Here is a 27467-nt window from a genome sequence, read left to right on the forward strand (position 1 = left end):
AACACAGTTCAAGAGCGTTTGCAAATGCAAAATTGGTTAAAATATACCCCACAGTCAGTCCAGAATGACCTAGATGCTATCAAATCCCTGCCAATATGGGCCACATCTTTTGGACATGTCCGTCATTGACTGGCTTCTGGGACCATCCTTATGAATTGGAAATAAATAAACAAATATCCGATGCAAATTGGGTGGGTAAGGAAATATGTTTAATGCAACACGGTCCTCCTCTATAAAACGGGTAGAAAATCTGGTTCTTGTATGGCCTAGTATTTGCCCATACTTTTCAAACTGCCCTTGTGATAGTTAATGTATATACATTATTTAATATATAGGCTATATATTTATTTCCTTCTTTCTAATTTTAGTTTGTGTGTATATTCTACAATTAAAGTGTACCTAGGGAGGGAGGAGAGGGGGGTTAGTGTAGGAAATGTTATCTGTACCAATCTAACTTCTTTCACATTTCTCATTTGAAAATAAAGTTTATAAACCAACAAAACGGGGAAACGGAATGTAGTGATAGGGCAACACCCGTTTTTTTTTTTTCCTGTAGCAAAGGTGAGGGGTGTGTGAGTCTGCGAGTGACGGGTCATTTGTACATCGGGTGTTAATGCCAGAGTCAACATGAAGAAGCCCCACACAGGAAACAGACTTCAGTGGAAAGAGAAGGAGAGAGAGAGAGAGAGAGAGATAGAAAGAGAGAGAAACAGCTAATGGAATTAGAAAACAAAGCGCAGGCACCCACGCACTGACACCAATAGGAGGCTATCACAAGCCCCACCATTCATGAAAGCAAAACACAAAACAGGACACACTTCTACACCACGACCGCAGCTGTGTCAACCACATCAGCTCGGGCCCTCCAGTAGGAATGGCAGTAAAGTGATCCGATCCGTTACATTTACACGGTGCCACAATGTGTTTGTGTCGGGCGTCTATGGAAAAAGTTCTGGCTATTATTCTGCTGCGTCATGCTTCGCTGGTTTAGATAGTTTTGCATGTTAAAGCTTTTAAAGCATGATGTTCAAACAATAACGTTTTAAAGGAAGGGTGTGTCAATGAAAGACGTTTAGTTAAATCAGCCAGTGTCTGGGATGTTCATTAAAACAAAGGTTTCTTAGGCTACGTTTAATGGCAGTGGGGATCAAATATAAGTCCAAATTTGTACTTCAAATTGAATAGAAAAAGAAAAAAGAAAGAAATTGTAGACCTATTAAAGTACAGTTTGGTCTGTGTGGCTTGGCTGATTGTCACTGGAAAAACAGTGGGCCAAAAAAACCACATTTTTACTGTGAGACCTCTAAAACTGGGTTTGTTACACACTGACAATACTGTATTTAATGGTGAGCTTGGAAAAGCTTTTGTTCCAGAATCCAGGACATGGCATTGTAGACACACAGAGACACCCTTAAAGAAACACAATGGGGCTACACTATAGTCGCACACAGTATACCGGCAGTCACGGTGTCCTTGTCTTTGGAGGTCTTCTCCTCCACCGAGCTTCGGCGCTGGATTTCGAAGCGTCTGGCCAGTCCTTCTCTGGGTTTCCATAGCGACTGCAGGAGGAGGGGTTTCTCGTTGTCGCCGACGACCCGGAACCCTTGCGTCGTCCACCTGTCCCCCGTGGAGCCAATGGTGTCACAGAGAACGTAGGACTCCGCCTCCTCCTTGGCCAGGCCGTACCTAAAAGACAGAAGAGTGAAATGTCATGTCTTTGTAATACATTTCAAAAGGTATTGGTGTACTTTTGGAAACTTCTGGTTTCTTGCAACGTACAATCAAAGTCAGTAACATTGTCTCCTCGACTGGTGGTGGAGTCAGCGATTCTGGAGAACGATTCTTCTAAAGTGATCACTTTTTCGTCAAAGTCGGTGTAGCCTATATCTCGACTCTTCATGATATGGTCTGTACAATGACAGTGTGGGCCATGGCTCTAAGGCGGCCTCTCTGGAGAGAGTGTGTGTTTGTTTGTGTGTGTGTGTGTGTGTGTGTGTGTGTGTGTGTGTGTGTGTGTGTGTGTGTGTGTGTGTGTGTGCGTGCAACAGGCATCTAGCAAAGAGTACAGTATGTAAAAAACGTCCCACCGTAGCTAAATGCCCGTTCACAGGCTGTATAGGCTGTATAGGCTGTATACCAGATTGTTAGGGACAGGTAGAGGATCATTAAGGAAATATTCACTGATTTTGACAAAAAAGTGATTTTGACAACAGAATCGCTGACTGCACCGTTAAGTTTTTGTCTGTAAGGCCAAAACAATGATCTGAAAGACGCTATATACTGTAAGGCTCTTTAGAGCAGAAGGGAACTGCAGTTGGATGAACATCTGTGGGTTTGTCGCTACATGTGACTCCTTTCACAATATTCACAGTCATTTAGTCTAATAGTAATCCAAACATATTGATAAGAGCAAAACACATGATAATCTAAAACACATGCAAACAGTTGCATCTCCTCACTCAGGGCTGTTTGTAACTGTTTCTTAAATCTAATCAAAGTAGTAGCTCATCATGGATACAGTATTCCTAAAAGCTGCACACACAACTGAACTTAGCGAGAGTCACAGTGTTGCTGTGAGGTTAATGTATTTGCTAACCCATTACTAAATAAAGGATTTAGTAACGATGGAGTTAAATGTCACAGCTACAGTGTACATTTTTCTTTGAGGGGGGAAAAGATGATTTACTCTTTCCTCTTACAAGCTGAATACCACTTGTATTAATCATTCCATTATGTTTCTGGCTGAAACATAAGCAAAGACTGACACACATACACACACACACACACACACACACACACACACACACACACACACACACACACACACACACACACACACACACACACACACACACACACACACACACACACACTCTCTCTCTCTCTCCAGAGAGGCCGCCTTAGAGCCGTGGCCCACACTGGCTGTCTTTCATGCAAGTCTGTGGTTTTGGGTTCTAGACCTTTTTCAGCAACTACTAATGTGAACTACTTGGCACTCACACACGCTCTTGTGCACTGTGCTGCCATTAAAATAATAAACCCAACAACGGGTCAGGTCCACTTTGTTCATCTGAAATGAAACACTCATCACAACAACACACACGCTAACCTTTTTATCGCCCGCCAACATTTATGTGCATCACGGAACTGTTCTGACTGCTTTGTTTTATACACAGTTTATGTAGCACAAAAGTTACATCGCAGCATGTGGACGGACATAGTTTAACTCACAGTAGACACACAAGGACACACATGCAAAGCAGACACACATATGGCCGGCAGACGCAAAACATTACAACAGCGTGCTCGGATAAGACATGTGGCCTTACCGCTCAAGGGCCTCTTTGACCAGCTCTTTTGCACAGGAGTGTGTGGTGGCCAGCACACTCTTGTAGTGAGCCCCCTCACAGATCTCCGTCCCAAAGATCTTGAGGATCCCCGGAGCCGTTATCTGATTGGACAGCTCCGATGGGTCGTCGGCTCTCAAAGCGTCGGCAGAGTTCACTGCCAAGACAACAAAGAGAAAAAGGAGTTGTTAAAGGTCCGGGCATGTGTCTCAGTTGTGGTTCATGCTGCACTGATGGCAGATAGACATTTACCATTGAAAGCCAGTTGGAAAGACAACCTGTGTATAATAAGAAACCAAATATAACATAAACACTAATCTTTGCAGTGGAACTATTTCGGCAGTTTTTTTAGACAGTAAACCAATGGTCTGTACTAAAAGGAAATGATGAAATATGTGTACTGACAGATTGAGCTGGTTCCTCCATTTCTTTTATGGAGCAATATCATTCAAAACCACATGAAATGAATAGAGCAATTTAAGCACGTATATGGGCATTTGTATTAATACGTTGTGTAGTCACTTTATGCGAGTGTGCTATATAGTTAAACTACATTACTGCACAGTTATGCATTTGGAACACAGTTGATGCTTTGTAGGTATGTCTCAACACAATGGGTGTTGCGGAATTAGCGACTTCTGGCTTTGTTTACTGTAATTAAAGCCTCCCCTATGCAATTTTTCATTGCACTTTCACTTAAAAGAGAGAGATTTTTTGGAAAAAATTATATAAATGAAGCAGAAATGCAGAGATGTCCTTGTCTTTAGGCTCTAAAATAGTTCAAGCTCCAAAAATGCTGGATCCTACATCTCCCATAATGCAAAATGGCAACTTTTTGTTCCACCCTCCGTTTAGAAAGCTCGCCCCCATAGCCAAGTTATTATACAACTTTTCACAGACAATCACAACCACAGACCGCTCCCTGTGACTATAGTACATCCACCTTTATGTGGATTCTTTAGAGTTATATCTCAAAATGAATGCAAAATGAAATTGCAGGTCCAACATGTTTAGTAGATAACACAGCTGACTTTGGTATGGGAAACCAGGGCTCAACTCACAGTCAGGGCGGGGCAAGTCCAATGAAGGTCCTAGGCAAGACCCTTAATGTTAACATGCCTACCTCCAATTGTAAGTCGCTTTGGATAAAAGTGTCTGCTAAAATGACATGTACCCTGCATTCCAATACCCATACTATTTAGTATGGTAGAAAAAGATTTAGGATGTCCCAATTCTTGTGGTCAGATTTAGCATGTTAAAAAAAAATCCCCAGTTGTCTACTAAATCTGGTCGAGATTTTTAGTATTGAAATCAGCATGCTATTTGGGCGATTCTGACCCATATGCTTCAGTGCGCAGCGGAAGCAATGTCACATCAACGTAGTCTCCGTATGAAAACAACCAACGATGCGACAGATATGAAAGCAAGAGGCAAGATCAAGGCTCAATGTTATGACGAAATGAATAAGTAAAAGTATGTCCCAATTGTATGCCTAATACTGCATGCTTAGTAAATGATTTTTATGATCAGCTGTAGTATGTAGAATAGAAAAAAAGAAAGCGAATGCGATTTGGAACGCAGCCAAAATGTAATGTATGGTGTTGTTGACGTACTTCCGTCCTTCTTGGTGTAGACGGACAGTGAGGACCTGATGCCTGCTGTGAGTGCCATGGGGCCCGAGCTGGAGGCGGGGTTTCTGAGGAAGACTCCAGAGAGGCGGTTGGTATGGCGACGGAGGAGGCTCTTGCTGGGCTGCCTGACGACCACGCCCTCTGCAGACCTGTTGGTGGATGAACTGCCAGTGGACACAGCTGATCTGATGGACATAGAGAAGATGGAGGCTGGTCCTTTGAGGAGATTCAAAATCAAGAAAACAGCAAATTGATAGACTAAAAGCTGATCTGCCCTTTGTCCCACTTCGCAGGGGTTCAACAATACAGGGCCCTAAAAGTTTCTTATAGCAGTAAGATTCGGATACGGGGATGGAGAGGTTATTAATGGTCATATAGAAATTTCAATGTAGATTCAGTGACTCATCTGTAGCCTAAGCGATGTGTGTGAGCACAGAAAAAAGGAAATAAAGTGTTAATACACAGCTTAGGCTCTTAAATGGGCATGTTGTAAGGTGGGCCCATTTGTTTGCATACCCTTTGTTTGCATAGCAGTTTGTAAAGCCTAGGCTGTGTATTAACACCAGACCCTCCCCCCCACCCCCCAGCAATAGGCATATAGGCTACACAGTACGGACAGATAGTGGATTGTGAGGAGATATTCACTGATTTTGATAAAAAGTGATTCTGAAAACAAGCATTATCCAGAATCGCTGACTCCAGGAAATGAATGGCTTAAAAGAGCTTAAAAAAAGCAGAAGTAAAAACACAAATAATAAAGTAAGTTAATGCAATAGCAACAAATTACAGTGACAAATAAGAGGAAACATTATGGTGTGACAAGAAAAAATAACGTTTTTAGTAGAAGGGAAAGGGTAACAACAATAGTACAAAATGTATTGTCTTCTTTAGTCAACATAAAAAGCTCGCTCTCATCTCTTAAACATCCCACAGTTCAACCACGGCTGCTACAATCTAGTATATATACATACATGTCTGTCCCCAGCACAATGCAGTCCACTTTCCTTCACCCTGCCTCCCCTCAGTCCACTAATGAAATAATGCAGTGTTGTTTTACCCCTGTGCGAGCCATGTAAGCTACTTATCACTATGGTTCAAAGGTCCTCTGCGCTTATGCCAAAGGATTTCTGATGAATAATGCCATTGAAACTGGAAAGTGGCATATGGGGAATAGGCCTAATGAGCAGATTGTGTTTTTTTTTTAAGAAATGAAGGCTTGTTGCATTTATATAAGAACACAGAACTTTGTATGTATTTTAATGATTTTAGTTTTTTTTAACTCCTTTCATCTTTTTTCCAAGTTCCAACGAATCAAATATTCCCCTTATTCAATTAAAGCTATTGACTATCTGAGGTCAATTAGAAAAGAGCTACCCAACGGACTATTATTTCCCCCAATGCAATTTTAAAAGCACAATAGGAGAATAACATAAAAATGTAGGCTAAAGCAAAAAAATAATTAATTCGTTTGCTAAAAGTTTAAAATCTGTAAGTTTCCTAAGCCTCCATACTCACTGCTGAGAGCCATCACTTGTCTTCCTTCCCAACTTGACAAAGCGTCTCTTTGGCGAAGCGGCAGGTAAAAGCGGAGGTGGTCTCGGCGGGTGAGAGGGCAACTCCTCCGAGGAAAAGTAGTTGATCCGACGCATGATAGATCCCCCTGGGGTTATTGCATACAATTTATGAACACAATTCTAAATGAAGACAAAAACTCTTTCAGTCATGTGTCAGTCATCAGCGCGCACACACACTGCTCCTCTTCATTCCTGGGATGTTTCATCCAGGACAAGCGGCGGCACAAAGCCATTCAGCTGCTGCCTCGTTTGACGCGCTCGTCTCCGGAACAGGCGCTGCAGATGTTTCCAGCCCACATCATCCAGCTGTTGTTGGGACCGCTGCAGCAGCCAGATGACGTCGACGTCCCGAGCTACACATTCACTTCACACTGTTCATGTAGGACGCAGAGACACATAAGTAAATACAAGGAAGAATAAAAAAGAAGTGAATGAATGATGAAAGCCAAGGTCAGAGTGTGCAAATCTGAACACTGTTTTCATTAAAAGCTATAATTCATTGCGCGTGCTGCTGCTGCTGCTGCTGGAGGAGTTGGTTTGTTTCAAATTTAGGATGTACCCGCTCTCCAGATGCTCGGCGATGCCAAGTGCGCACACCCGCCCACTCATACTAATACTTTCAAAATAAGATCCCAACAGAAGAGCGCGTTTCAGTTCGATAGCCCATTTAAAAAAATATATTTTATCATTATTATATTGTAAATCCTGTTACCTACATTTCGGCGTGTTCTCTTCTCATTGAAAAAGACTCTTAGACAGAGTCATTTACGCTGGGGACGCAGGGGACATGTCCCCACCGCCGTCTGTTAAAATGTTCTGAGCAAATAGAACGCACAAAGCCTAGACGTCTAGTAGGCTAATAGCCTAGCCTACTAATAATATTAGAACAATAGCAGTAGACAAAAGGCTATTTAATATAAACGTAAAGTATTTATTTTTACTCTCATTCTTTTAAAGTCGCCTTGGGAAACAATGTCTTTGAAGCTCACATTTTTATCTTAAAAATTGTCCCCATCACTTTTCAAAACAAATTGACGCCTATGCTCTTGTATAGAATGTGTAGAGTTTGTGGAGCTGCAGAAGCCTGAACCTGGTCAGCACTCAGCATACCCTGAACCGAATGAACCAGAGGGCCAACCTTAGCTGCGTGCAGGACTCCATCTTCTGGCTGCGCACAGAAATACTTTTCTCATTTCTCTTGATAATACTGCTCACAAAAGTTACCATTACAGCTCTTAGGCTACTTATTAAAAGTAATGCTATCAGTATAGAAAACCGTTAGTCCTATGCACTTGCTACTGCGAAGTCACCCCACCACCAATACATGAATACCAATTAGGCCTATACATTTTTCAAAATAGGTAGGACATTTTGTTGAATTCATATCCTTATTGCATTCCTAGTTAGTTAAGAGAACACATTTGTTACGTAAAACATGTATTATATTTTCTAAATATATTTTTTGCAGCGTTTAGGTCTATAGGATCATGCAATATTCTGAAGTTAGAGATTATTTATTATTTACTTCACGTCTTCAGTGACTTAGCCTTGCACTTTCACAGGATCATGCCTGCCTTGTTAATTGCCATGTACTGTAAACTTCACATCCCCAGTTTGTAATTCAGGCCTTTTCCTCAAGTGTTTACTCCAAGCCTAAAACAGTGATGGTGATGATGACCTTGATGACATCATCAGGGCAGGGTTATCTTCTCTTGATCAAGCTCCCTCCAGAGACACAACAGAGAAGGTAGAATAGACGATAATACTAATGCTAACAGCAGGCTATAGGCACTGTTATTACTCAATATGATACTCATTTCTAAGTATTGATGTGGACTTCAATGGATGCTTCTACTACTCCTGTGACTACAATTTCTTGAGTTGTGAGTATGATTATTAATGCCGTAAAGAACATAATTCTTATACTGATGCACTGTGTGTGTGTGTGTGTCCTAGTTATTCCCAGTTGACCACTAGATGGCGTGCTCAGCCATGGAAATCCCTGTGTCCTCTGTCCAGGTGGGACAGGTTGGCCAGTTTACAGGAGATGATGGTAACGCTGCCTTCAGGAACAATACAAAACAAGAAGCTTCTTTGAAAAATTGGATTGAAAGCAGTTTACACAAGTGTCAATAGAGTAGCAAAAGTATAGCATAAATGTAGCTTTTAATTCTTTTTGTCCATTTCACAAAGGCAGGCAGTGTGTCCAAGTCAGACTTATAAGTACAATTTTCCTTTATTAATTAATAATAAAGAAAAAAAGAATTGTATCACGACTTATTCAGACAGATCTTTGGGGACACCTGTACAAATCAAACACCATCCAGAGAGCCAAAAGGAAATCCCTAATGGATAATTGGGCTTACCTGTCCATGGGCGGAGCTGCTCTGTATCGGCCCAGTACTTTCACCAACCTGAAGCGGCTGATACCTGAGGACTTGTGACAGCTCCCGCAGTGCAAGTGCGACACACCGGGCATACATACAGGTCTTTTGCCTGGTGACTCCATGTATCTTCATTGTATCAGAAAGGGTAAGCCCTAACCCCTGACCCCTAACCCGTATCAAACTAATCAAGGACACATTTAAGCATGCATGGGGCCAAGGTCAACTCTTCTTGGAACATAGTAAGTGAACAGAAGGGCTTAACATGTGGTAATCAGATCCCCTGTTGGACAAGGTGGAGACTTAACAAAGCGTTTGCAGCCCAAAGAGCAGGAATTCCCACTGCCATATGAAGACAGAAGTGATGTTCTATAGGTTTGCTAAATGGAATAGCTCTAAGCGTGTATTTTTCCCGAACCAAAATACATTTCCCTTCTATCCACAATGCTATCACCTCTAGTTTCCATTGCAAACCAAAAAAAAAGTGGTAAAATAATACATTCCTTATCACACAGTTTTTTCTTCTATGATTGAGCCTGCAGTACAGCTCAGGACCTTGGTATTTTTACATGTTATCTGATGTTTTTGGTCAAAACGGATTAGTCCCGTAAACTACCAACACTACAACTCAAACTCCCAGAGCAAGCGTGTACAGCTTGAAGCGAAACAGAAGAGGTTCTTGGGAGCTCTCAGCATGTGCACATTCAGGTTATATCAGAGTTATCCTGATTATGAATGTCAAACTTGCATCCAACTTGTAAATAGCATTTAACTGGACCTCATAGTCGACTGAAAAACTCAGATTTTTTTTTGTGTGCCTGAAAGTATCCGGAAAATCAAAGAAAATATAGATTGTTTAAATCAACCAAAGAACATTGTCTGGTGGATAAGGTGTGATATTGTCAGTGCTCAGTATTTGAATCATCACATGACCAACTGAGGCTGTGCTTAAAAATCGATACAGAAATATATCTAATATTTATTTTCGTGATATCTGTATCTTATCATCAGCTCCAAAAATCTATATTTTGAAAAAAGTCAAGTCAAGTTTCAAACGGGTTGGAACTACACCTCCGCTTCTGTAGATGTAGCAGTGTGGTTAGCTGCCCCGATTTGCGGGGTTTTGAACTTGAATTAAAGTTTTATATTGAGCGATTAATATAATGCAATCTGATCGTACACAGCAACTTGTATTTCAGCTCTGTTTTGACATTTTCAGGGAACTATATGTGTAATATCGCAATATGCATTAAATCGCAATGTAAAGTGTACGTATATCATATCCATCGTGACCCATGTTTCGCGATGTGTATCGTATCGTGAAGTCCTTGCAAATACACAGCCCTAGTCTTGATGATGCAGACACTCCCATGTTGTTAACACGGGAATCTTTCCCTACCTTTACCAATCATACATTACTTGAATGCTGCATAACCACTGCGTAAAAAGTGGTGGACACAGAAGCCCACAAATAGCACATTAAAAATGTAGTTTGTGTGTGTGGGGTGGGGGGTTACTTTGGTTGGGGCAAACGGACACCTTTAGCCACAAGCTTACCACTTCATTAGCCCTGCAGGGCCACTAAGGGTGTATTCACACTGGGAAAGTCCGCTAGTTCACTTGCTTTGGTCCAGACCAAATAGAGTTTAGATTTTTTTTGTTTGGTGTGGTCCACTTTCACATTGCCCCTTTTGCTAGTGAACCAGCATTACGAAGCAAAACCACACGTGAGCTGAGGTCATTCATTCATTGGACAGACATTCTGGGGTGGAGAGAAGCAGGAAGCACGGAGTTAAAACTGCGAAATATACCATTGATATAATATGGGGTTAAAAATAATAAAAAGGCCTACATCTAACCTATAAATAAAGAGGAAAAACATCAAATTATTGTTGTTTCATATGGTTATAATATGTAGCCCTATGTCAATGCCACGTTATGTGGCTTGTAGCCTACGATATGAAACATCATTTTTACTGTATTTTTGGTGCTGGACGCGCGGCTCGCGAGAAGAATAGGCTCAAGCTGACACTCAGCTGATTTAGCTGTGTATCAGCTGGGTCGACGCAGTTCAGCTCCAAACTGACACGGGGATAGTATTGACGGTCCCGTACATGGGAAGCAAAATAAACACACACTTCTTGCGCAGCGTGAACCTGTTGGCACTGTGCGGGAGACACTCCCCTCTCCTTCATCTGATCGCTGAACACATTCAGCATATTTACGCGTCCTCTCGATCAAATGTAATATATTGTTCTGGGCTCCCCAAACCACAACTTATCGTCCTAACAATGGCGACAACAACACTTTCCCATAATGTGAAGCTGACTGCAATTTATTAAAAAAGAAAAGAAAGAAAAGGCACAGTGCGTCCTGCATTTGGGTCGGATCGAGTTCGGACAAATTCACACCACAAACGAACTGCAGCAGAGTGCGTTTGGAAACGGACCGAGACTACCTCTTCAGCTGGGTCTCGGAGCGTTTGTTTGGTCCGCCCCCGAGTGCGATTGCTGTATTCACACCTGCCTGAAAGATGCGCACCGAAGGCAGAAGTGCATCTGAGTTCGTTTCAACCGAACTAAACACGGCATGTGTGAATACACCCTAACTGTTTCACACTTGAACCCACAACCCATCTTGATCCCAGGGCTTACTAAAGGCATAAGGGATTATCACTTGTCTTTCAAGGCAATCCCTCAAATTAAAAACGTTCAAAATAAGGACTGTGTGAATCCAAGGTGCAAAGAAGTTTTGGGTCAGTGGTCCTATACGGGGACATTGGCTCTCTGCTTTTGATCCATCTGAATTGAGCAGCTGTTAAACAGTGTGGCCAGTGCCTCTGAATTGAGACATGCATCTGTTTTATTGTAAGAGGAGACATGTCACGTGCACACTGTGAAATGTTTTGAAGATGTCTGAAAATCTGGCCTTTTTTATAGAGTAATATCCTCTTGCTTACTGTAAGTCTTTTTTTCTTTCTTGTTTTAATAAACTCACAGCTGAAATGAGCTGTTACTTGCCTTGGGTCCTCTGTAGCAGTGTAACAGTTGGATTTCTAAGATATACAGTGCAGTCCCAGGGCGCCTTGCTGGGTGTGTATTAACCACTAATGTTATTCCCCCGTGTCCTAGGAGAAATGGACCAGCTGTGCAGACCAGGCCTCTCCCCCCTGGGTAGCTCCATTTCCGTCACTGGTGGCAGCTCTGGTAGCTTTAATGGCCCTTGTGTGTGTGACAAGATACCCCCATCTCCATTTGTCAAGTGTTTATTTACAAGTCAATGTTACTCATAGACAATTTTTCATAAAAACCACTTGACAGATGACAAGGGAAATCCCATGTGTTAACAATGAAATTAATGAAGTTCCATTTCAGATGCTTCAGTATCTGGGACGTGGGGTTGTGCATGCTGGCTCTCTTGAATATAACAGAGCCTTCATTGATATTACATCATCAACGCAAAGTCCAAATGCTGTTATCAAAAGAACTGTACTGTGCTATAGAACTTTTACTTACATAGTCAGCACACTAAGGCCAACATCCATGTGTATAAAAACTAGCCATAGCAAATGTAATAATGATAAAGCTGCTATGCATATACAATAAATGACACCTACTTCTACTACACAGTTCACATAATAGAAAACATTCATAATATCCCAAACAATGTACAGTAAGTCTGTGCATATGAACACATGTTAATTGTCCTAAAATATTGTAGCCAATGCAGGATCTTCAGTACACACATCATCTATAACAATGAGATCCACTCTAATCCAGTCTGTCATTATCTGTTGGGTTAAACATTTATCTATAGCTAAATAGTTAATTCATGGAACACCTACTTCTGTTTTTCGTTGAATATCAACAATGTGTGCTATAACTCTGAATCTGTAAAAAAGATGCAGTGACTTAAAGGGACACTGTGTAACATTTTAAGTAATTTATTAGCTAAAATCAATATCCTCATTCATAAATATGTCCTCATTGGTGTAAAATCAACTCTGCCAATAATCTGAATTATCCTCCTGAGCGGAGAATTACAAATATTAATATTACATTTTGTACATTGAGCAGGCAAGTCTTATGGAGGAATCCATGTTTTTGGAATGTCATCAGGTGCATTGTTTAAATTTAGAATTGTTCTTGTCCTTGAAGGCCACTGTAGCTTCTGTTATTATTCAAAAGGGTTGGGGTTACCCAGGGAGCGTTTCATTCTAGAACTTTTTAGACATTTCTTGATGATGTCATATTACACACTGCACCTTTAAGGATATAGTGTGTATCTTTTTCAATCATAAATGTCACAGAATGTTTCAGTTGTTGATTTTACTGGTAAGAAAAATCTAGACGAAGGTTAGGCCTACAGCAGAAGTTATTAAATCCATGTGCCATCACCGAAGGCTTATTACCTCATAGATGCACTGATAGTGTTGTTGTAATTACTCAGAATGATCAACATAAGTTACTCTAGCTTTAAGCTGACAGATAAAAGTAAAAAGCACAATAGTTCCCTATGAGTTGTTATGGAGTCGAGTTGGAATGCACAGAATGGAAGGCCTACTCAAGAAGATCACAACTTAATGAATGTAGCCTACTTAGTTAGCCTACTTACATGCCAGATCAAGCAATGCGAGCATGATGTGTTTACACTTACAGTCACTGCAAAACGTCTTTATTCAGTACCAGAGACATGAAGGCACATGCAGGCAGGTGGGTGGATCTGAGGAGCGGTGCATGTTTGTGCATCTTCTGATCTGTTCATTAGAGCAACAATCTGTCAAGAAATTTGACTCACGCTTTTCATTGATCCTCATTGATGATACTCAGCCAGAAACTCACCTTGAAGGCTATTTACAATGGGAGCTGCCCAACACAATGAGCTAGTCCAGCTGTCACCTTCACATTTGTATGTATAGGCCCAGGCTACTTAATGTACATTTATCTTCCAAAGCCTCACCTCTGGCCTGGAATGTAGCATTAATTGGTTTGACACCCATCTTATCTAGGTCCGGTTCTACCTGTAGGATCTTGCTTTTCCTCACCTCAAAGCTGGGCACGTGACGTGACGCAGCAAATGTGCCCTCGTGTTGTCGAGTCATGTCAGTGAATCATGTTGAACTTGAGCGCGCGCGCGCGCGTGTGTGTGTGTGTGTGTGAGAGAGAGAGAGAGAGAGAGAGAGAGAGAGAGAGAGAGAGAGAGAGAGAGTGAGAGAGAGAGAGAGAGAGAGAGAGAGAGAGAGAGAGAGGAGGGCGGGGCTTGGTATAAGCGGACGCCCATAGAAAGAATTATTCTTTGGCTCCGAATGATTTCTTTTCGTTCACGTCTCTAGTCGGAGCGGAAGGAGCGGAACGTTTCCTGGCACCGGTCTGTTGGTCCTTCCGCGCTGGTCCGGGCTGGGGTGGGGGGTGTACACTCTGTGAAAAACGAGAACACACACACACACACAGACACACCCGCACATACCTGTCCGTGTAGGGTGGCACGTGACAGCTCCCGAGCCGCGTCTTTTTTACTACGAACCAGAGTCGAGACTAGAGCAGAGCCTGTAGGAGCGAGGAAGGACTCGACCTGTAGAGGGGATAACAAGCTCTTCTCACGGCGCTGGTTCACGTTCTCCCGCCGTGACGGAGATGGAGAGGCTGTGTGGACCAGATCTCCCCTTTTGGGTGAGTAGGCTACGTGATTGTTGTGTCTGTCACTGTCATACTACAAGATACTAATAACTCAATTGGCCTTGTGTATACTTGGCGGTACTACCTGACAATGTTGTAAAAGGTCATGACAGTGTGTGCGTTTGTTTTCTTAGCCGGTAGCCACTCATTAATAGTAGCTTACACACCAGGCTAGCGGCTAACTATAAATAACCCTCTTAAATAGTCTTCACTGTGTTAACAAGCTCCCAATTAACGTCACGTTGAATTACAGTGTTTTCTTTTTCTGAATTGAAGAAGTTGGACACTGTAGCCTCCTGCTTTTATCTCGAAGAGGAAACACTCCCACCTCCAGCAAGATAAACTTATCTCCAAGTCAGTATACAGTAGCCTAGCTATAGGAATGAGTGAAAGCAACGCGAAGGGATACAAGAGTGTGAAGTAGGCTATCTAATGTCTAGCCTAAAGACACTATGGTTCCACTGGGAATATTTTTGTATGGTGATAAAATAACATCAAGGCCTACAGTAGTGCAAGTCACTTTATAAAAGGTCTTTAGACGGAATTAAGTAGGTTACTAGCCTATTACTATGCTATTTGGCACATAAATACTCCTTGTTCATAGTATCAGTATAATGAATATTATAGGAGAGGGGAAATACCATGGATTGGCTGTTGTGCAGTTACTTTTATCCCAGTGGGGATATTATGAAAACTTTCTCTTTCCTCCACCACTTCCTTTTTCATAATAGTCCTAGACCTGCAAATATCATTCGCTACACCTGTAAACTACCTGGGATTATGCCACTGATGCCACAAGTGCATATACAAAAACAATTCAAAAGTTTGGAATCATCTGTTATGTTGATATTACAACTATTGTAATAGTACAAGCTTCCATTAAAAAAAGCTGTGTAATTCAGACACCATATGTATTATTTACATTCAAAGTAGTTTTGTTCCCAAAAGAATGAATAATTAATTTTTTAAAACTTCCATTTAGTTGATGTCCCCGCGGTGCTGCATGCATGGCAGGGGAGAAAACTGTTTGAACCTGACACAAAATAATAATGGATAGAATTTATATAGCGCTTTATTCCCTAAGGACTCAAAGCGCTTACAGGGTTCCAGGTTCCATTCATTCACACACAGTCATACCGGTGGTGGTAAACTACGATAGTAGCCACAGCTGCCCTGTGGCAGACTGACGGAAGCGTGGCTGCCATTCCGCGCCAACGGCCCCTCCGACAACCACCTCAAATATACAGCAAGGTGGGTGAAGTGTCTTGCCTAAGGACACAACAACCATGACACAGTGGCCCGGGCGGGGATCGAACCGCCAACCCTTGGGTCATTGGCCAACCCGCTCTACCAACTGAGCCACGGTCACCCCATAACATGTAGACATTTAGACAACCTAAAAGCATGAACGACCATTCAAAACTATGGACCATTTTGAGCCATGTGACTGTACCTAATCAAGCCTGTGTGGCATGCAGCTCAAAACGTAGCGCTTTTGAGAATGCAGATGCTGCAAGGTCATTGCTTCTTCTTTGATTTTCACCTTTTGTTCCCTCTGTGTATCTATGGGGAAGTCTGTTTATAGAACTGTTGTTGTTGTAAATCGGGGTTCTCTAGAATGAGTGCCTGGGGAGAAATATTGTGCTGTGTGAAATATTGTGATTGGTTTGTGAACCGAACTGAATTGGTTGTGCTGCCAAATTGATTTTCTGTGAAAGGATAGTAAAATATTAACAAGCCGAGCCAATAGTCACTTACTCCACACTTGTGTTTATGTCACGTGCATGAAGCCGCCTCACAATGTACGATCATTCTCTGTGGGTCATCGCCATAAGCAAACCCTTCATTCAACACAGTCATTAAATTCTGTTGTAAATGTAAAAATGTTGGTTAGTAGCTCAGCTTTGAATATGTTATTAGAAATTCCTGAGATTCAGACGTCCCGTGTTTGGGGTAAAATCTTATCAAAGCTTTAGTGCGTAACTTTTTGTTGGTTACATTCGAGCCGTCACCAAACGCCTGACCGACTGATTTATTAACAAGTCCATCGGAGGTGACGTGAACCGCTGCAGCTGTAGTCCCCCAGTATTCAAACAAGTCACTACAACACTAAGGCCAGGCCAATGAATTTATTGTTTATAAAATGTGGTACAACCCGCACCTTTATCTCTAGCTGATGATAGCTAAATCACAAACAAACAGGTGCTTTGATAGTCCTGCGGCTCTGCTAATATCCTGATGTAACGGTGGCTTTAAGTGAAAGCCTGCAATTGAATGTCTTTGGTTCCCCTCCTGTCATCAAGTGTTGATAAGAAATATTTTCAGGATTTTTTGTACTGTTGTGTGTAGTGGCAATGCATAATGCATTTATTGTACAGGGTGCTTTAGCTCATTAGAGTTAACTGTACGGGTACATGCATGTTTTTCAGCATGTAGCTGGAGGCGTTGGCTGGGAAAGGATTTGCATGGTGTGTGACCTGGTCTGACTCTGTCTGCTTATGAATTCTTGACTTTGCAAAAAGCAGTATGTAAAACAATCTCACCCAAAAGGCTTAGTGGGATTAGCCTTTCAATTGTATCGCAGTTCTTGGAAGTGTTTAGTATGTGGCCCGCAACTCTGGTTGACAAAAGAGACATTCATGATTAATAATCATGGCTAACGCTAATCATGGTGATGATATAAAGATTTAGTTCATAAAATAGCACTAGATAACATGCACTTTATTTGAATCCAGCGCATGAATGGTGGACTCTACCAGCCGCAATGAAAACCACATATAGAGGTATTTATCGAGTATAAATACTGAATGACAATTGTTTTAAAATGCTCAGAAACCCTTGGAAAACTGGGCAAACTTCATCTGTTCAGGGAGATCAATCAAGCGCTCCTTTTGGTGAGATAATTTTTCTATATTGGTTCAAACACACCAGTCTGTAGTAATTGTGACGCTATCTATAACTTGATGTTAACTCAGACTGTGCCTGGAACGCACACACACCCACACCCACACACACACACACACACACACACACACGCGCGCGCGCGCACACACACACACACACACACACACACACACACACACACACACACACACACACACACACACACACACACACGCACACACACACACACACACACACAAGGCAAGTTTATTTATATAGCACAGTTCAAATACAAGGCCATTCAAAGTGCTTACACACACACACACACACACACACCTTTGCCTGAGATGTACTGTATTGTCCCAGTAGACTGTTGGCACTATAAGGCGTTGCTTAAGGCTGGAATAGTTTGTGTCTTCATTGAGGGATTGGGTGATGTAGGGAGGAGCCCAATGGAAACTGAAAAAAGGAAGTTTCTGTTGTAATTGAAGAAGTCCGAGTCATGATGACAAGGAACATTTGGTGGGAAAGTTCCATGCTCCTCACAAGGTAGTGGGCTTTTTGTTAAGGTATGTTCTCTCTTAGAAATCAAGATGGTGTAGTGACACATTTTTCTTTCCTGAGAAATGTAGTCTGTAATAGAAAATGTCTCACTGTACTGACATCAAAACAATTACTGCTTAGTTATCCTTTCAATGAAATGTTAGCTACGCTGGGACCCCTTTGTTTATTAAAGTAACTTTCTGTTTTTATATAGAAACAGCAGAAAATGGAGAAAGCATTTCCCTGGAGGCGATTTTATTTATTTATTTTTCCCTGAATTGTATTTTGTTATTTATCCAGTCCAAGTCTATATGTTTTAAGATACATACGTACAGTATATCCCTTTTTAGAGCCTACTAGTTTACCTACTACACTCCATACAGCCTACTTGTGGGGCAGAGATAGTAAGGATAAAATTAAATCACTGCAGGCGGTGTTAAATGATGCATTCAGAATCTTTATCAAACTGCCAAGACGGACAAGTGCAAGTCATATGTTTGTAGATATTATTTCATTTAACCTTTGTTCATGCAATGCTCGAGAAATCATTGAGGGGTGACCTCAATGATGTATGAATATATGTGGCCCTAATACTTTATTGTACGTACTATATATGCTTTGTTTACGTAACAGTTTACAGAGCAAGACAGTGTGTTATCACCGGATTTATTCTTCAGCGAACACAAAGGACGGACAGGTAGAGAATCGTGACCAGAGACATATATTCACTTATGCCAAATCACTGACTTCACCTTTAATTTATTTCTAAATAATTATCATTAAGTAAAAGCAACTTCCAAAGCTCTTACTATATACACACTAGCGTGGGGTTGATGCAGAGCGCACCATTGCAACAACGACTCCTTAAAAGACACAAACATCCTTTTCCTGAACTGAAAGACTGCTAACCAGCAACAGATCAGGAATTGAGTTGGGAAATTGTCTCATCAACACCACAGAATAAGTAGGCATTTTCACAGCCTTGTGACTCTCGTTTAAATGTAATTAAGTATCTATTAGCACAAGTCAAATTCCTGTCAACCTATTTTTTTCTTCTTCATGTTATCTTCATCCTGCAGCGGGCTGGTCTGGGATTTAATACCCAGACAGTCTGAGTCACTTCCTGTGTGTTCTGCAACATTTTCATTATTGTTTTTTCTTTCATCTCGAAGTCAGAAAGCTAATTCCTTCTGAATCATGCACTTTTGTTCCATCCTATTATCTGCATTTTAATCAATCCGGCACTGTCCAGTAAGGTATGAAGACATCGGATCCAATAATAACACACAGCCAATGTTTTCCATTTCAAGAGTGTGAGCGAACATGGCCAGCAGCGATTTGTGTGCTCCTGCAGTCTTTACTGTCGTCAGCCTCCCATTCACACAACTCCACAGCTTTTCACTGTTAAGAGGGAACAGATGGACAGCCTGCTGCAATCTATTTTCTCAAACCCTTTAAATACACTGGAGAGGCGTAGAAGAAGCCACCTCCTGCACTGCTTTACAAGGGTGTTGATTGGCTGCTACTGATTAATCGTCACTGCTATGCACCAGCCTTTGGATTTAACCAAAGAAGCTGCTATTGAATAATGTGACATTTCAGCATAAACGGTCTTGCAGTTCCCTAGTACTTGTAGTTAACCACATGTGATCAACAAATTATACTTAGAGTCATTTACTATGAAGTGAAACTGGAGAAATAAGTCAAGTTAGTTGAGGAAACAGTTTGAGCAGTAAGGACGGACTTCCTATTGCAGATTAATCAATGTAATACCTCTTTTCCACTTACCTAAGTGAGCCTTAGCCGCTCCATGGCTGGCTGAGTTGTGATCCTTCACATTTGATCATGATTTCACTGCCAGCTGTTGGTTAAAGGTAACACAATGTACCTACCAGCACAATAACTAATGTGTTAAATGTAATTTCTTTAAATCTGAACACAAACATCTGTGTGTAGTCATTATGCTAATCTAAACTACCTCGCTTAGAATCTAATAATGAACGTTTGCATTTTTGAATTAGCATTGCCAGATGATGTGGCATTCTGTTACATTCAAATGAAGGTTTTGATGCTATGATCAGTCTGACTGCAGCCCAAGTGGAATATTGGATATGATGAAAGCATTCTGAATTTGATTCTGAAGGCTGTGTAAAACTGGTTAGGGTTTGGGTTTATCCTCTGCGGCCTGCCGCTGGTGTCTGCTTTAAGCCAGAGGTTAGAGGCTACATAAGCACAACACACCCACATCTCTGACATACTGTCAAGTTGCACTTTGGGTATTGTAGGTGCTTGTTTTGATGAGGAGAAATCAAGTTCTTAAAACAGTAGGAAATAAATAAAAATGTTAGCAAACAATGGAAAATAATTTGCAAAAAGAGCCCCTCCCCCTGAATATAACCAACATGGGCGAGATTGCGTTGGTTAACAAAAGGTTCTGAATGCCAGTTTCAATTAACTTTCTATTAATTGCCCAGCCCTAAGTGCAATGCTGAATTACTGGAGTACTCTTCTAATGCATCTTTAAGTGTGTATCAATACTTTACATTGTTTTAGTGTTTCCTTTCCCGACTGTCAGTATAGAATCAGTTTAAACTAAGTTTTGTCAGTGTGCTTTACCAAATTGTTTTGGAGCTGGCGCCTACTTACTGCATAAGGCTGTACCACCACTAATGTTGTTTAAGCCCATTATTGTCCATAATGCCCACTTATAGTATAGATCTACTGTAGGCCTATACCATGACATGACATCCATTGAAAAGGGTCGCAGCAGATGTTTTGGATTTCATCCAGGAAATGGAGCTCCCTTGTGTAACATTACAGATTTGAGCACAATGTGGAATTCTTCTAGCTGAGAGGGCAGAAAGCCTGCATTCACGTCTTCAGTTAAATCTTTGGTGAATGTATATACACATAACATTGAGTCACTGAGAAGCAAAGAGCACAGACAAAAGAGAGTAGAGAAGGAACTTATTGTATTCTAGTATGGTGCAAGTTATCTAAAAAGCCCAGGCCACAGAAGTATAGACTTAAAGTATATGTCACTCGCACCCTTTATATACTGTACAATCTGAATGTAGTGTCAGAGCTGGCACATCCCAATTCTTTTTGAGTCAGAGTTCAACTGTAATTTGATGGATGATCAGAAAGCATGTTAGAGGTTATTGCCTCCAAGTGCTTTGTCCTTAGTGTAGAGCTGTTAAATGTCACCTTTACAGTTTACAATAGCTGCATTCTTTCCAATGCAGATGACAAAGACAATCACATATTGTGTAATCAAACATGACAAGTTAGCGATATGATTAATGTAAAGTTTGGTTGAACAGTAAAATGACGGGATTGGTTTGTACCGGCGTGGGCGCTCTTTTTCATCGTTGGAGTTGTTTGTTCTCTTTTGGCTCACGTGGGGCTTTGTAAAGGTTGAATTAATAACCGTGAATTAGTTATCAGATTTAAAGTGGAGGTGTGGGGTGTGAAAGAGGTTGGACATTTAGGAGGCAGGGATTACTTCTATAACTGCAACATTCATTGCTACTTCACTCATATTACTGGGAAGTTCTTTTTAAAACAAGGATTTAATATTCTTTAAAGTTTAAGTTGATTAATGTAAAATAAACGGCAATTGCTGATTGCATCCAACCCGATTAGATCTGACTCTGTTAAAAGTGACACTATTCAGTTTTAGGGGAAGGGGATTTCCTTACGCTTGTAGGGTCTGCAGTTAGTTTACAAAACATATTTAGTTACATTTAATTATTAGAATGGAATAATTCTATGATCACAAATCCAAACAAAATTATTTTTTATCTCAAACCGAACGTTATTCTAGAATATGTTTGTAAACAAAATATACAGTGGAAGTTTTCAGGTAGCTTTCTTACTTTGAACAGGGTTCCAGGGATCCAATTTACCTGTGAGGAAAGTTTGTTTATTCACTTATGAGAATATACCTTAGAACATGTTCATTTCTCTGACACACCCAAAGTTACATAGTGCACCTTTAACACTGATTCTGTTCATGCTCATCAAGCAGTGATCATTTCCCCAAACTGATGTAACTTGTGTTTGCTCAGTCAGGTGTTAGGGTTTGATCCCTATGGCTCTGAAACCTTCCTGTGATAATAACTAGGTGCTAGGCAACCATTCTATTCAGTTAATGAGCCTCACACAAGGGAGCAAGATGCCAGAGCTGCAAGTTAGCACTAGCTGCTTCATCCTATAGTGGCCTAGTTTCAATACCCTTGTCCACTGAGGCCATCTTTACATGACAACAGTCTTGCTGAAAACGGGAAGGTTTTTCCTTTACGTTTAAATGCAATTGTTTTGAAAACTTTAACTATGCACACAGTTTCGGGATAACAGGCCGAAAACGCTGTAGTACGCATGCCTAGCCAGTAGTTGGCTGACTCTTATAGACTAATAGATAGCTCTTCCGGTGCAATTTGGCGCATGTAAACAATCCGTTTACTGTAACCGAAAATGAATGCCACTAACGTTCATGAAGCTTTTGGTGTGAGCTTATAGGGATACAAGTATTGCAAATGACAAGCTTTCTGTCCTCTTATTTCACCGCGTCGAACTTGTGAAAACAGAAGACATGCTGCTAGTGACTGGAGCACTGCTGGACTGTGAGCATGGACCTTAAAGACTCTGTGAATGGGCTGTGTCAGTGCTACCTTCCTGTCCCTTTCTGCTTCAAAATAAAAGTCAACTCACATTTGTCCAGGGAAATGCTTTTAATGTGAAGATTCCACTCTGGAACCTGGTTTCAGAAGTTTACGCTTTCAAGACTGCAAACTAGGGATGCACCGAACATTCGGCCACCGAAAATGTTCGGCCGAAAATGGCAGAATAAGTCATTTTCAGTTTCGGCCCGAAACAGTTAAAAGGCCGAACAAATAACAGAAAATTGACGAACTAAATGACAATAAGGAAATATTTAAAAGAGCTGCACGCTTGTAAACCAGGAAATGGAAGTAAAGAGAGACGTAACCGTGTATGCGAGTCCACGTCTCTTCGTGAGTGCGGAGCAGGAGCAGTCTGTAAGGTGTGTGCATGAAAATATCAGAGTCCAGTGTGGGAGCATTTTTTCAAACTGGATAAAACACGCCGCAGTGCAATGCTTTAAGCAGCATTAAGTTAAAACGCTAGTCCAATACTGTTGTTAAATCACCTTAGAAAGACACAAGCCTTGCGCGAGCAAATTCACCTGGTGAAACTCAGTGACGGTTGGTAACGGTGTCATTCACAGTGACACCTCGTCGCCGGTGAGAGCCGCAGCGCAAATAAACACTGGTTTGACGGCTAAAATGACAAACGGAGATATCCCTGTTGGGGGGAAAGGCTCCTACGATCTGATTGCATTTCTCGAGCCTGAATACACAGAGCCATGTTAGCTAACTGACTGCGTGACTAAAGAATACATGTATGTCCAGTGAGCCGCCTCCCCCCGTTAGTTTCAGTCTACAGCCGAAAAAGTTACTATCACCTCCTAAGCATGGACATCGTTTAAAGCCTCTCATTGTTATGATCATTAGGCTTTGATGCAAATTCTGAAGTCTGAACATTACGGAGGGAGCTGTGGTGCACTTTTTTTTAGAGCAACTCAACCTGCACTGCACTGCAAAAAAGAAAAAAAAAGGCAATAAGTCGATCTTTTTGTATTCATCCTCATAAGTCAAGGTACAAATCAGTGAGTGGTTCACAATTAAATTCCTAGTAAAATGTTAAGTTTACTCTTAGATTTGAAGGTTTTACTGTTTCTTTATTTATTTAGGGTTGCTGTTTAGTTGTAGGCTATGTTTGAGGAGAACATTTGGGAGTTCATGTATGCAATGTTGAAAGAATTGGCAAAATAAATAAACAAAACTGCAAAAGCCGCTTTCGGTATTCGGTTTCGGCCAAATGTTTAGTTTTATTCGGTTTCGGCCAAGAATTTTAATTTGCATCCCCACTGCAAACGTTATCATGTAAATGGCCCAGCTAAGGGGAGTTGGCTGCATGTCTTTGTCTCTGCCTGCTGGCTGTTATCGCTTGTAAATGCATTCACCTCACCCTTTGTCAAAGCTCCAGGTTTCAGGTGAAATGGAGTGAAAGTCAGACACTATGCATTTAGTAGGATCTATTCTGTGTGTTAAATACCAACAATCTAGATGTTGGAGAAGGTTAGACTTTAAAAACCTTTCTTTCATTTATTTAAAACATATCAGTGTCCAAAGTGTTACCTGAACAGATTTTGAATCCCGCCTTTCATTTTATAAATCAAAAAAATACTATGTACAGGTCTTCAAAATGCATGTTCAGCATGTTTTTAAGAAAAAAGTGGATCATAAATCAGAAAAATAACAACATATGAACAAATCCCTCTGTAATAACCTTCAGAATTGTTCGAAGAATGATAATGGAAAGTTTAATTAATGTAAGTGCTTTAAAAGTTCAGGTTTTTGGTTCAGAGTATTGGGGGAAAAAAAAAGAATGTGGAGCTAATGGCTGTTAAAGACGGTGGTGCATGAGAAATATACAGACACAGACAGACCAGTTCAAGTCACATAAACACCTTAATGTACATTTTGGACCCTTTATTAATACTAGTATGAAATGAGAAATGTTATGGAAGCAAAAAATCTCTAAAAGCCAGCCACTAATCTCAAAATTGACTAGCTTGAAAAAATAATGTTTTTGCCTGCAATGTAGTGTCTCACCTTAAGGCATAATTCAAAGTGTGTTTTTTTTGTTTCATTTACTTCATTGTCACTTATTTGCGTGTGAAACAATATTGATTGGTCACGTTTTCAAAGCTCTGCATGTAATACAGTGTCAGATAGCATCGGCAAGCTTAAACCTTATAAGGCCACAGTTTGGAACCGCTTCAATGTAGAAAACCCAGTATCAGATGAAAGATTTTTTTTTACAAAGGAGTGTGTTGTAGGTGTGCATGAACCCCTTTCTTCATGGCAACCAAAGGGTTTACAAATCATAGCTTTTATTTATTTATCTCCGTGAAAATTATGACATTTCTTCCCGCCCCCCTCCCCAAAACACAAAAGTCTTCAAGTCTTCTGACAGTCTCAAATGCTCACATGTTCATTCCATTGGAAAGGTGAGCCGCCTTAACAGAGATTGTAATTCAACAACGTTATATGTATATTTAGTGCCTTTGTCACCAACATAAGATTCAGGGTGATGTGGTTGTGTGTGCTCACTGCCTTCCCCCAGTGTGCAGTGGAGTTATCTGAATGCTTTCAAGTTTGGGATTTACTTTTAGTACTCTGGTCTACTCTGTTTTTTTTTTTTTTAACATGCAGTATGAACACAAAAAAATGGGTTGTTGCTAGCATGAGAAGACATGCTGGACTGGATGGCATATAGGTGGTTATGCTGTGCACACATTTGAGGCCATTGGTTCTAAATAAATATACTTTACACTGTATTTCTTTAATTTTCAGTGCACACGCAGTACTGACAGATAGCGTTCTGTGAGGAGATATCCACTGATTTTGACAAAAAGGGATTTTGACAACAAGCGTTCTGCAGAATCGCTGACTCCACCTTTAATTTGTTGAGATTTGTTTTTGGGGCATGCATTGATTTCCAGGAGTGGGTTGCTCTAGCTCCTACATCTTAACTCAGATGATGTATTAGATCTGTTAGTTCTTCGGGAAGCACACACACTCCAGGTTTGTTAGAATGGATTAAAGGCAATTGAATGACAATATGTTTGTTTATGTCTTATGTGTTTACTCGGTTTTTCTGTCGAGTCATTATAAGGGCCACAGTGCAATCCAATTCTCCGGGAAAGATTACAAACATGTTCTGATTGGGTGTACATGAAAGACATGAAGTTGAAAGAGGGGGAAGTTCAAAGTTCACACATTTGGGTTAGAAAAACAAAAACGAGGAGCTTTTTGAAAACTAGCAGTTCAACATGCATGTATGTGTGTTCAGGGCTTATGCCAAAACGTTTACAACTCGTCAAATAGGGAGAGACATTTTTGAGCTGCCCTCTCCCTCCACACCGCACTGCACGCACACACAAGCAATAGCCTGTCGACTCCTTACCACCACACATTCACAAACACTTTCACACACACTCAGCCGTGTGCACATGCTTGAGCACACGGGTGTGGTGATGAATGGAGAGGGGCTGGAGGCTGGCAGCTGTGTTTATCTTGTGTTCTATCTGTGGGTGGGCCTTCAACAGTGTTTGTCCGGGGGAGTAGATAACCGCTCCGCCAGTGCTCTGCATCTCACCCAGGCCCATGTTTACGTTACCTTTCTTCCCCGGATGTCCTCTGGAACGCTCAGTTATTGTTATTCTGCACTGCAGCAATATCAAATGAATCATACTGTTTTCAATTACAATGTCATGGAAAAAGTTAAACATTGACGTGTTTTGATCACCTGTGGGAAAGTTTAAACATTTTTTTTGGAAGCAACGGAAGGGGCCTCAATCGATTTTAAGTTGCAAATTGACAATTGCAAGGTTCTGCTGACCATGTACCAATCAAATTTGTTTTCACACTGATCTGAAATAACCTATGTTCACTGTCTGAGGATCGAGGTCAGGTTGCTGTGTCTTTGACCTATAACCTTATTCTGACATGTTGCTTGTAAAACTGGTTATGTTGAAATTTAAAGTTTGGAAAATCTTGAACAGTTGGCCAAGATTTCTTAAAGGTAATAATAAGAGTTGCATCGCTGTAACCTTCGGCGCTGTTCCCTGGTCTCTGCAGGTAGCCAATCAGACGCTGCATACAGAACGGCCCGACTTCCCACAGTGTTTCCAGCTCTCTGTCCTGTCATGGCTGCCATGTATCTACCTGTGGGCAGTCACTCCCATCTACCTCTTCTATCTCAAGAAGAACAACAGAGGCTACATCATGATGTCCATTATGAACCGATTCAAAACGGTGAGAGGAGACCTGCTGTTTTTTATCATTGTGCCCAGACCAGAAGAGTACTGGGGGCTACACACACACACACACACACACACACACACACACACACACACACACACACACACACACACACACACACACACACACACACATGTTCAGGTGTTTACCCAAATCAAATGACCAGGAATGGCAAAATAAAAAACATTGAGAACACATTTGATAATTAACTTAGCTGCTACTCACTCTTTTGAAAAGTCAACATTACAGACGCAAGAGAAATAGGCTACATGAATAAAAAAGTATATTTTTGAAAATGATAAATCAATTCAAAATCTCTGAAGATAGAAATCGCAATTTTTTACATGAATCGATTTTTTTCTCCCACCATCCCTACTTTTGACCAAATAAGTACACAAGTCAGAACACACACCATCCATGTGCTGACTTCTTAGCAACATACTTTACATTTCTATGGTTACTCTGAAATATGAGCAAAGGACCAGCCAAAAAACACACCCTAATGTTTAGATGGGCCG

General features: G+C 41.1%; 2 protein-coding genes across 2 annotated transcripts in view; one reads left to right on the plus strand and one right to left on the minus strand.

Moving 5' to 3' along the window:
* radil2b (Ras association and DIL domains 2b) overlaps nt 1-6627 on the minus strand; it is a gene marked incomplete at its 5' end in the record, with an annotated part of 31433 nt that extends 24806 nt beyond the window's left edge. The window contains 4 exons of the mRNA XM_080048566.1: nt 1457-1686; nt 3330-3504; nt 4961-5163; nt 6494-6627. Of these exons, the coding sequence (XP_079904692.1) occupies nt 1457-1686; nt 3330-3504; nt 4961-5163; nt 6494-6627 (742 nt within the window). The remainder of the gene's footprint in view (nt 1-1456; nt 1687-3329; nt 3505-4960; nt 5164-6493) is intronic.
* A 7638-nt stretch (nt 6628-14265) lies between these two features.
* Nucleotides 14266-27467, plus strand: part of abcc3 (ATP-binding cassette, sub-family C (CFTR/MRP), member 3) — a 47810-nt gene continuing 34608 nt past the window's right edge. The window contains exons 1-2 of the mRNA XM_080049298.1: nt 14266-14605; nt 26767-26943. Coding sequence (XP_079905424.1) covers nt 14570-14605; nt 26767-26943 — 213 coding nt within the window. The 5' untranslated portion in view covers nt 14266-14569. The remainder of the gene's footprint in view (nt 14606-26766; nt 26944-27467) is intronic.

The sequence above is a fragment of the Ammodytes marinus genome (genome assembly GCF_949987685.1).
Source record: "Ammodytes marinus genome assembly, chromosome: 20".
Lineage (NCBI taxonomy): Eukaryota > Metazoa > Chordata > Actinopteri > Uranoscopiformes > Ammodytidae > Ammodytes > Ammodytes marinus.